The 11,838-nt window shown below is 48.2% G+C and overlaps 1 protein-coding gene across 1 annotated transcript; it reads left to right on the top strand.

Annotated features, from left to right (window-relative positions):
* The first annotated feature begins 345 nt into the window (after nt 1–345).
* LOC144155607 (exonuclease GOR-like) lies at nt 346–1,947 on the top strand. The gene has a single exon (XM_077687153.1). The coding sequence runs from the start codon at nt 346–348 to the stop codon at nt 1,693–1,695; it is 1,350 nt and encodes a 449-aa protein (XP_077543279.1). The 3' UTR covers nt 1,696–1,947.
* The last annotated feature ends 9,891 nt before the right edge of the window (nt 1,948–11,838 follow it).

Below are 11,838 nucleotides of genomic sequence, written 5' to 3'. Positions count from 1 at the left end.
TGTGTACAGTCAATTTGAAACATTTTTACCTAAGTATAGCTTGAGTTTAAAAAGATTGAGATCGCTTAGGCTCGAATCCAGGCTGTTACAATTCTAACCAAAGACTGTTCCTGAAATCAACGGAAGTCGAACGCCAAGCTCTTTAAGCAGTTGGTCAAAGTATGTAGCAAGTGTTGAAAGTGAACCAGCAGACGCGCTAGGTGCTTACACAAAGGCTAGGCTAGAAAATGTTCGCCCTCGGGTTGCAGAGGCATATAACCACACTCGCATCATCATCACCATCAAGTGGCAGTTCTGTGCCGGTTAGGAAGGGCAACGTTTCTGGTTCCTCAGAGGAACATCAGCATGGCTGAGGAAGTCGGGTTCTTGACTGGCAGTGTGTCAATGGTCTTTCTTTCTGCTCTCCTCGGCGCTCTGACCATCTTACTCTTATTCGTGCCTCGCAAGAAGAAAGACGATGCCAAGCAGAAACCGTCGGAGACAGGCAAGGAAGAAGAAACGGCGCCGAAAGACCGGCAGGAGGACCGGGACATGAAGGGCAAGCACCCATCCTCACGCGAGGCCACCACCCTGCAAGGAGAGAGGGCCCCTGCTCGTGACGTGGACGTTCCTCGCAACCGAAAGTACCCTGTGGCTGCGGGCGATGATCTCTTTCTGCAACATGCTTGCAGTGCCGAGGATGACTTGCAGAAGCTTTCGACAGATTCCATCTGCTCAGCTACACGGCGCAGTGCGTGCCAACTCGCAGTCTCCTCGCCTCTCGCGCTTCGCACCCATGACCTATACGACCAGCTACTCCGCTACGTGCTCAGCCCTCAAGAACTGGATAGCTGTGGCTATCCTCGGCTATGCCCTGATAATCCCGGCCGCGTCTTATTTATGCAGGGGAGCGAAGAGGCGTACTCAAGCCGCAAGACGTGCAGCCGCTGCCGTGCGTCATTCGTGATCACTCACAGCGGCGAGTACTATGCCAATAGCGCCTGCTTCTTCCACACCGGACGGTGCAGCGCAATCGGTTTCAGCTGCTGTGGGGCGCCGGCCGACCACCCCGGGTGCAACAGTTCCTACTACCACGTGTGCCCACTCGGGGCTCGAGACAAGTGGGACACGGCGGCGTTGGCCTTCGTTTGCTCCCGTCGGCGGCATGGCAGCGCCCGGGAAGTGTTCGCATTGGACTGCGAAATGTGCTTCACCATCCGCGGCTTCGAGGTGGCAAGGGTGAGCGTGGTGGACTGCAACGGTACAACCGTGTACGACTCGTACGTGAGGCCCGGAAGTCCAGTGCTCGACTACAACACGGCTTTCAGCGGCATTACCGCAGCGCACCTACGCAACGCCCACACCACGCTGCAAGACGTACAGGCGGCGCTCCTGCGACTCGTTAACACCTCCACGGTGTTAGTTGGCCACGGGCTCGAGAACGACCTGCGCGTGCTCAGGCTGGTACACGGCAGGGTGGTGGACACGGCCATGGTGTTCCCTCATTACCGGGGGCTGCCCTATCGGCGGTCACTGCGGTCGCTGGTCGGCGAATACCTGAGCCGCGGGGTGCCGAATGGACGTCTTGGCCACGACAGCGTCGAGGATGCTAAGGCCTGCATGGAGCTGATGCTTTGGAAAGCGGCGCGTGATCAGGAGCTGCGTGATAGACTGAGCGGGTGGGGCAGGGGACGGCAGAGGCAGCCGTCCGAGTGAGGCGGCGACGTGCACGCTCTTTCCATTTCGGCTGGGCGGTAGGGGGTGCGAGGGCTGAGAATCGCCGGATGCACTGGAGCAACCTGACAAAGTTGCATGGTTCCACCACCGCCTACGCCGGTAGTGAACACGGACGGTATACGTAGCTCCTCGCACGCCCGCTGGCATCGTCATTGGTTCCGCCGAGGATTTTGCTGCATGCCACAGACTAGGACAGAATTTTTCTTATAACTGGACCGTGACTCGCTTCGGTGGCAGTGGTGGCTCAAAAAGACCCCGTAGGTGTAACCAAACCGGCCCGAGTAAACAGCGTGTTATTCACTCCTTGCAGTGTTTTGATTGCGATCACGTGCCCAGGCCGTCTGTCATTCCTCATGCTGCTGAGGGATATCTACTGAATGCTGTCTCGTTTAGTGCGCATGCACGGGAGTCCCAAACCCAGTGGATTCGCTGTCGGGATGGACGAAGCCGGCGGAGCGCGCCTGCGCACTGGGAGCACCGTGACTCCAGGGGCGCGCAGCACGTTCAAGCGGGCGCAGAGGCTTTGTGGCAGAAGCGCGCCGTGCACAAAAACGAGGTGACGTCACGTTGCGGGAAACGTCTTTCGCAGCGGGCTAAAAGAAATGCTAACCAATCGTGTGTGGTGTCGTCCCACTGGTTGCTAGAGCCCTTGTAGCAAAGGCGGTCGTTCTTATCCAATGCATAGGAAAATGTGTGGGTTCGGCATTGCATAAGTAAATGAGAATAAGAGCGTTCACGGCGTTAGTCCATGTTGTACTTTATTTTGCTAATCGCTCTAAACAACTTTGCGTTTATATAAACTCAAATAACGGGACAAGAAAATACGGCACAGTGGGCTCATTGATAGTGTCGGGGGCCCTATTCTCGCATTCCCGAATTCTCCGCGAATTCTTGAGCTCGCCAGAAGCTTTGTCTGATTGGCTTTCAGTTTTGGTCACGTGCTTCAGGCTGACAAAATGGCTGTGTGTGCTATCGTCATTTTCACAGCTCATAACATTTACTGACACCAGGTTTAGTTTTCCTCATTTCTCTCTACTGAAAGCGCATAAATATTCGACGGCATTGAAAAACTAGACGAAATGCATGACAACGTAGCCCATGACAACGTAGCCCTATGTTAGCTATTCAACCGCAATATGGCTTGTAGTTCATGCCCTCTCTACGATTTGCTGAGAAGAGGTGACGTAATATAAACAGTTGGCGGGCACGTATACGTCCCGAGCTTCGCGATCGCTGCGCCGCCTGCCGCCGCTTCTCCGCGGCGTTGACGGGATTTGCGCTGCGTGACTGATAAGGGCTCGTGCAGTGTTTTGGTTCTATTTCGCTTCTTTTCGCCTTTCCGCGCCGTAAAAAAACTTGTTATGGTGACGACTTTAGGCAAAGAGTACGTATAGGTCACTTAAAAAGCAGCTGCGTCTTCGTAGAGTACGCGAGCGCCTGCAAGAGCTACCCGGGGACGCGGTTCTGCGCGCTTCGTCGCCGCTCTTCCGGGCGTCGGCGACGACAGCAACATATCACCCATGTCACCTCCAAAACATCAGGCACAAATGAATTCGACTGACGCTTCGTTTAGATCTGATACTGGCACAATGAGAGGTTGGCGTCATTTTGCAGCGTGGACAACGAATGCGGCATCGTTTCGCATATATACGCCGCAGACAAATATGTTTCGGGGATGTGATTACCCAATCCCGGACAATAACGTATGCTTTTTATAAGAATATAAACCATGCGAGAATGTAAAGTATATTCCAAGCCTGTGCGTTGTTAAATATGTGCCCACACACGCCATATAGCAAGAACCAAGGAAATGAAACCACAGAAAAATAAATGCTGTGCACTGTAAACGCAAACTAGCCGGAAATGGCGTTTTAATCAAGTAATGTGCCCTGAAAAGTACCTACAGCAAAAAATGTACTCCCTAAGCATGATCTAAAGAAGTGGACGAACCTCCATGGTAGTACCTTTGCCCATCCGGGTAGCAAAAGGGAGGATTTAGAACTACTTAACACCATTTGTGAGATGGCGTTCCGTTCCTTGTATACTACCACGTCCACATTAAACGCCTTATCTGAGGTAATCATCTCAAGCGGGCGGTCGCCATGTTAGTCTTCTGTTGTCTCCGTGCACCAGCACTTCAACCGTGGCCTAATGCTAATTAGAACGAGTGAGCAGGACGCGACGGTTGCACGCCGCTACAAAACCAATACCGTACGTATACCCGTATAGATGCTTCAAACAGCGCGATCACAGGCAGAGAGCGCGGCCGTGTTGTCTCAATCTGTTTATTTTGGCGATAGGTGTTGTCAAACTCTGCTGCTAACGAAGAGGCAGTTCTCGCCGTTGCAAACAATTGCAATGTTCATCTGCTTCGCTTGCTTGCGCATGCATAGACGATTTAAATTCTCGTGCCAGCGCGCCAACGCACCCGACTGCAGCGACTCAACTTGCCCTGGCGGCACGACTGGCTGCCCGGATGTAAACAAACCTCTGTGCTTTCAACGCAGCGCGGCCGGTGACTCGGCGCGGCCGGAGCTTCAAGCCTCGCCTTGGGCCGTCGTTTTTTCGTATTTGTGAAGGACTAGTAGTGCCATTTGGTGGAAAGATTTTCATGTGCCCCTGTCACACGAGGAACGGCCGCAAACAGCATTTGGATACGGCGACAGGTGTGGACAGCTCGCTGGTAAGTGGTCTTTCATCAGTCGATGCGTTTGTCAAACGTTTGGATAGGGTTAACAGCGAAGTACCCGGGTACCTGTGCCGCTCACAGCTCGTACACGCACGGGCAAAGAAAAAAGCGCACACTCGTATATTTTACTTGTTTGTGGGTTTTGGGGTATGCGTTCGCATTCTTTTGTAGGCCGGTTTGTAACAGGGCATTCGAGATAAAATCGTTTGTCGCGCGCGGCGTCGTTTCAAAGCAACGTGACGGTTACTTCGTGGTGGCGAAAATCAGCGCAGTCAGACGGAAGCGGGAAGGAAGGTAGAGAGACCGGGAAAGAGGGCGCTAATATATAAAAGAAAGCGTAATGCAAGACGAGAAATATAACACAACCCGCCTGCATTTCTCCGAACTTCAGGACAGAGCCGCACACGGGTATGTTGTCACAAACTCGAGCGTACGACGTCTAAAAGTACCGTATATTTTTTTTCATTTTTCAGCGTGACCTGAGCCACTTATCTTCTCATTACCGCGCATGCAGACCTGATTGTGTCCCTGTGTTTGAGCGCACAGCCATCCTTTTGCGACATAAGAACCAGCAAACGCGAGAAATTGTAGAAGCCAGCCACATCAGAAAAGTTGGTTCCGAACGTATCAGTCATCCCTCTATCGCCCTGCTTAATCGAGAAGTCGCATATTTAGACGCACATTGAGCGCTATTTCGGTGCTTCTTCTGGGAATGCGTGTTGGGGGTGGGAGGGGGGTCTTAATCCATGTATGATGCGGTTATCTTTGCTGATTTTTCGCCTTTCGTGCGCCTCAAAGTTCGTTTTGTGGTTTTGTTGTTACGGTTTTTTAGTATTTTCGGCTGAGTGCGCCGAGAACTGTGACGCATTGGGGGCGCGGCAATTGGGCGCTTGGGCATATAAAGCTTTGAATTGTGCAATAATAAACTAGTTGCGAGTGTGCGCTTGTGCCGTCTTCATGTGTTCTTGTCCTCGTTAATTTGCGCGCAGTTTATTTTTCGCAATGCATAATTACCAACTCGCCCAACTCGCAACCCTTTTACAGATCCTATACTCCGTAAAAATGAGTTGCCTGTCCTTTTAGGTACGGCAAAATCTCGCGCAGCGCATCATTCTACCAGGGGGCCATATCCTAACGTCAATGCACACACTATGAAAGCAGCTTGCACTTAATGCGTCACATTGTCTGCTGATAAGCATTTTAGATTCGCCCCTCTCATCATCATTCACTTCGTGGAGATGGCGGGATTTTCTTTCATAGCTTGTTGTCACTGCAGTAATTAATAGCAGAATCAGTCCTACAAATCACAGAAACGGTTCGTTTCACGTTGAAAATAATCACAGTAACACACTTTGCACCACACGGAGGAACAATCGGTTGCAGTGATGAGGCATAAGGGTAACTTGTTGTTAAAGGGTCATTGAAGACAACCAGCAAGTTGATTTCAAACGGAAGTCGGACCTCCGCATAGCCATTTCAGCATTGATTTAGTGCCAAGATGCCTTAAGTGCTGAGAAATCGCTGTTCAACTGCTCATCAAACGTGACGCAAACACGACGGCAGTCGCTGTTTGCATCAGGATAAACCGGAAGCAAGTGAAGCAGCGGTGATTAATAGCAGTATACAAGCAACTGAATACAACATTACCACGTACCAAGCAGTTTGGTCAGTTCCGGTCAAATCGCTCATGCTTCCCCAAACTCCCCTGTCATTTGCCGTTCGAGACCACTAAGCAAAATGTTTCTCCATTGGACCTGTGATCAGTATTTACGCTTCACTGAAGAAAAACATTGGCCTTTTGAGGCCCCGCAAGTTTTGGCGTCGAACGATTTTCTCATGCGTAGCTCGCATGCTCCCTTGGAAAGCGGTACTGCCACCCCAAGTATGGACGAGTAGCACCATCCAGCGGCAGCCAAGAAAGAAGTTGTGCGCGTCAGGCCACTTAAGCCCTTCCGATGAAAACGTGTTTTTGCTAGTTTCAACCTTATTTTTAAAAAAATGCCAGGTGTAAGAGGGGTATAATAGTGTTCTCCGTGAGCTAATCTATCAACCTAGAGAGACTTGCATTTTAACTTCACTGTCATTTAAAGTTGTGCTCGAGTATATTGTGCGGAAGTAATATCTTTTTTATTGCTGCAAAAGCCACGATGGTTAATGTACTGGCACTTGGTTTTATGAAGCCTTTGCATTCCTAATTTAAGTACTGAATCTTCGCAGGGAACCTGGCATAACAATTTTATTACTGTACCGAATTATTAAGTTCATATAACCATAGTGTCTGTTTTGAATTTTACGTGTGGGGCATTTTTTTTTTCTTTTTTGCTTTTTCAGGTAGATGTTCCTTTGACTCCCTGCCTGCATTCCGCGAACGGGGAAATTAGCCTCCGCATCGATGGCCAGAGTGTCTTGACTGCATCATCTTTACTGGGAGGACTGTGTAGTCTGCATCGTTCTGGGTTTTCAACATTCAATATCCCAAGAAGGCACACAGAGCTCTAACGTTTGTGGAACATGCCTTTTTGGACCTTGCCAGCACCAAACCACGTGTGAAGGATTTAGAACTAATTAACTTTTATCGCATCAATATCCCTCACCAATATTTTATTTGTTTTCAATCCTGTAATCTTAGGATAGTAGTTTAAAGAATTTCGTATTATGTTTCTGACGTTTTCTTTTTTTTTACTGAACAGGGGATATTTGATGGGCCCTTCTGTATGCTGATAATACAGCTATCTTTTAGTGAAGCAATAATATTAACCAACTAATATAACTTGAAACAATTATCTAAATAATGTTGGCAACTGGTGCCAAATGAATCAACTCAAAATTATCGGAAAAACACGAATTACATGGCTTTTTCTTCTCGCTCTGAAGAAGCTGTCGCGATACCACCCATTCTGTTGTATATCCTTGCAATTAACCCCTCAGACTGGGTCACTTTTCTTGGCGCATTTGTGTCTTTATCAAAACGCACTGGTATTTTCCGCAGCATATTTCTCGTTCTTTATGTTACTCATTTATCCATAGCCATCTCATTGCTGTCTGTCTCCTACATCATTTATCTCTTGTGCCTTTACCATCTACAAAATGCTCGTTACCTTTCAATATCAAATCGTTACACAGCTCTCGCTCATTTCACCACCAATTGAAAAACGTTTTTGTTGTTTTAAACCACTGCAACCATTTTTTTCACTTTGTGTACTGAGTACTGATGCGTACTGATAAGTACTCACGCGTTCTCAATCCTCTAGTATTATATAATGATGTCACTTACCATGCCGTTGTGTTTGTGCCTATATGTTTTTCGCGTATTTCCAGTTCTTGTAGTAATATTGTTTCTACAGTTTGTTCAACTAGCACACAGATCGCTCATTTCACCTCCAACTGAAAATTTTTTGTTGTTGTAAACCACTGCAACCATTTTTTTTCACTTTGTGTACTGAGTGCTGATGCGTTCTGATAAGTTCTGATAAGTACTGACGCGTTCTCGATCCGCTATTATTATATAATGATTTCACTTACCATGTGGTTGTGTTTGCGCCTATCTTTGTTTTTCGCGTATTTCCAGTTCTTGTAGTAATATTAATTCTACGGTTTGTTCAACCATCATTCTATTGCTGTCTTCCATTCCTAACTGGCGTGTTTTTAGCAATTTACCATTTTTGCGTTCTTATAGGAGGTCGCCCTAAGTTTTTATTTCGGAGCCTCCTTGTGTACACCATGTACCATGTAAACGTGTATGCGAAAGTTCGTTTGAAATAAACCTGAAACCGAGAAAAACCGTGTGAAATCAGTACTCCCGCAGGGAACTAGAAACTCTCCCTTGTGGCCTTGAAAAAACTCCTTTCGGAAGGCCTACAAAACCGCCCCAACTTTGCAAAACTCCATTCAAAAGAAATATATGCTTCCCTTGAACCTCCTAAAAACTCCCCTCGCGAGGCCTACAAAACGTAAAACTCCATGCAAAAGAAGTAAATGCTTCCCTTGAACCTCCTCAAAACGCCCCTAAAATAACATAAGTACTTCCCAAGGGAGCCATAATAGGCTCCTATTCAACCGCTTAAAAAGTCCATAAACATCACTTACAAACGCCTTGAGTAAGTAAAGAATACTCCATTTTGATCTCCTTAAATTCTCCCTAACATTTCTTAACACCCCCTAACTACCTCCTTTCTATCACCTAAAAACACCCTGTTTTGAGGAGGTAAACAAAACCTCCCTGTTCCATGTAGTAAAAAAACTCCTACAAGGAGGATCACTAGAGGACAGGCGAAAAAGAACCTCTAGGGAGTATATGGGTGGAAAAAAAGTTTAGAGTGTGCCAATGCGGAATTTAGAAACGTAATAGCTCTAACGGAAATGAAAAAAAAAACAATGCAGCTTCTGGCATGCTAAAGACGTTCGTCTAAACTTACGCCAGGTAGGTTTCACTAGACCAACTATACGCGAAATGCACTGCTATTTCGCGAGAAATCAGTAGGGGGGGGGGGGGGGGGGGGACGCCGTGTACAAATGCGGAGCGGAATCAAGCAATGAACGTTTTAGTAATCCCACACATAAATCTCGCGTTCACTTTCCTTTTGTTTTTCTACTTCAACGAAGAGCTGATCGTACGGCGGACGCATTTTTGGAAGTATACAGGGTAGGCTGTTCAACAAGCGATGAAATGTGTCGTTGGAGGAGTGTGGTATGTGATAAGGCCCTGTGATTTCAGTTTCTGGTTTATTCTGCAGGCTTCCTGTGCCATATGACGATATTTCGAAGAAGCATTTAGTCGCGGACGCGGATTATATTGTAAGCCCGTCTCCGCGCTGCTCGCAGAGGATATATGTAGCAGATGAAGGTCTGCGGGCGCGCACCTCACGACAAGACAACTCTGTCGTGTGCTGATCCCCGAGTATAATTATGCATTGTCCATCGTACTTTTGTTGAATATTTGCGAAATTAACACAGACTGGCTTGTAAATGGTGGTGATCAATATCTGAGGTATAATATTGGCAAACGTAACTGGTGTGCTGTCAGGTATGAGTGCTCCGCTGATTATGTAAGCGCACAAAACCGATTTAAATCGTAGTGTATAGCCGTAGCATGAACATCTGAGGAACCGGTGGTTACGGAGACACGGATAGTAAATTCAGGTCAGTGTAACTACAATCGGCTCCATCATACGCCGATTCCGCGACGCTGGCGTGTGACATACACCTGGCGCTTATACAGACCGAAAATACCACACTAAGATCGCGTCGGAAACATTTACACTCTCGTAAACACACCCCATTTGCGAGCAGAGTGACTGCTCCACACAAACATGAATTTCAAACGCTCACAAACGGTAAATCTCAGTCGGGAACGTGCCGCAAAAGCAGCGGCGGCACTGGGGAGCGGGGCGCGGACTCCCGCGCCTGCTTTCGAAACGGGCCGCTAGGGGGATTTCAGTGGCGCCCCTACAGGCCGCGCTCGAGGCGTATACGTCACACATCGGCAACTTCAGCCTGCCTAAAGTGACGCGATGTTACGTAACAGCTTGTGAATGGCGGCGTCTGTCGCCATGAATTAGGGCAAAAAACTTCAACGAACTTCAGTGTCATGAAGCGCCCTTGAATTTGCAACAGACGCAGTTTCGCACGGCACGCGCTTTAAATATGTTTTCTAGCGGAAGAAATAAAGTTTTGACTGTTTACAAGTCAACAATAACGGAGAATACAAATAACTTCCCGTATTTTGCTTTAACGTACAGCAATAACATAGTAATTAGTTCTTGGCGCAGCGGCAGCACAAGAAAACAGTACAAGGCTCTCTATTGCAAAGAACCCAACGCATTGCATTTGTCCACACTCCTTCCAGCAAGTTTGTGGGTAACATGATTGCCAGGTTCTTAGGAAAAACAGATTAATAAAGTGGAAGAACACTGGACAAGACCCTGCGTATATATTTCTCGAGGAAGCCAATACAGACACACGGAATTAGACACGTATAACAAAAGGCGACAGCTTAACGACACAGCAAAGAACAAAACAAAAGTTCAACGGCGCGTGGGAACAGTACACAGCTCGCAGTTTCCCCAGTCCTGTCGCACCTTTAGTCCGGTTGAGGCGTGGCGACGTAGGTCGGGGTCAGTCGCTCATGGAGGTCCACTGTGGTACACCGTGTCCCGGGCTCTCGCAGTTGCAGCAAACGCGGCCCTCGTTGTTGCACGGTAGTCTTCTCCCGATGCTTGACTTGATCACCTGCTGACGGTAGGTGCGGGTGTTTTCCGCAGATGAGCGCTGCCACGTGCTCGGGTCCGAGCGCCCGACGGCTGTGTGTCACCGCAGCATTCCACCCGCAATTCTTCTTCTCCCCGTGATCACTTTCTTGCTGGCATTTTTTCGTTGGACGCTTGGCTCGTGAGAGTGGGGTGAGTGATGATGATGACTGTGCCCTCGGGGTGTTTAGAACGTACCCCGCCGAGCACGTCTTTATCATCGTCGTTTTCTCCGACTTCACTTCGTGATAATAATCGAATTCAAGATGAAAAAACAAAACTATTGACTGTTTTATTCATTACTGCGCTGCCTGAGTTCAACTTAGACTAATGATTAAAAACCGGAACTTTAGGCAAAATGCCTATTTTTCCCTGTAGTCCGTATCAAGCTAATTTAACATATAAGCATGAACCAAGGGAAGGGGAGCCTTTTAAGCAATTGTACCTATAAGTTGCTATTTTGACTATACTGGCATATTGTGGGCTTTTTATCGCCTAAAAATGCATTTTGTGTTATATATGCAGTTTTTGCTTTTCGACTCGATGCTCTGCAAGGACTCTTGTGCCCGTCTGCAATAAAAATCCGCGAGCCGTGCCAAACAAGCCGAGAAACGCAAACCGTGCACCAGCCACCGACACCTCGGCCTCGCCACATCCGCCGAGCCGCCTGTACACAGCGTCATCGCAGCCAACCACACCGACATCACCCCTGTTCACACGAGCTGTTTTGATCTATGTCCTTCTGAGGCGCTGTGGCCGCGGACCAGGGACGAAAGCTTTTGCCCATGTGCCCTATTGATTGCTAACGCAATACAAAATTTAAAAATGAAGAAAATGAACGCGACCCAATGCCACTTAATATCAAAGACACCTCCTAAGGGAAAACCACCTGAAAATGTGACACACCGGTGTTGACGCCACGGACATGGCCACACTTATCCGCCGATCACAGGCACACCGCCGGTCAGCAAGGTGCAGCACATGAGGACGAGGAAAGAACGAGAAACTAGCTTATAGGAATGCACGTCTCGGCACTTTTGAAGTACTCCAGTCGTGACAGCCGTCATTTGCCATGCTGCGTAACCTTCAAGGAATTTGGAAACATAGCAATAAAGGAATTAGTTGCAAAGAGTGTTGCGTGCGGTTTAATATTGATAATCGCTATGTAGTGCACAGTTCCTGAATGGT

This window comes from Haemaphysalis longicornis, unplaced genomic scaffold, assembly GCF_048455015.1.
Source record: "Haemaphysalis longicornis isolate Haplotype H1 unplaced genomic scaffold, Haemaphysalis longicornis Haplotype H1 scaffold_1, whole genome shotgun sequence".
Taxonomy (NCBI): domain Eukaryota; kingdom Metazoa; phylum Arthropoda; class Arachnida; order Ixodida; family Ixodidae; genus Haemaphysalis; species Haemaphysalis longicornis.
The sequence above is the reverse complement of the archived record's forward strand: the minus strand, read 5'-3'. Positions and strand labels throughout refer to the sequence as shown.

What these genes read in the sequence shown, in the direction of transcription:
- LOC144155607 (XM_077687153.1), top strand. Translation starts at nt 346, where the DNA reads ATGGCTGAGGAAGTCGGGTTCTTGACTGGCAGTGTGTCAATGGTCTTT.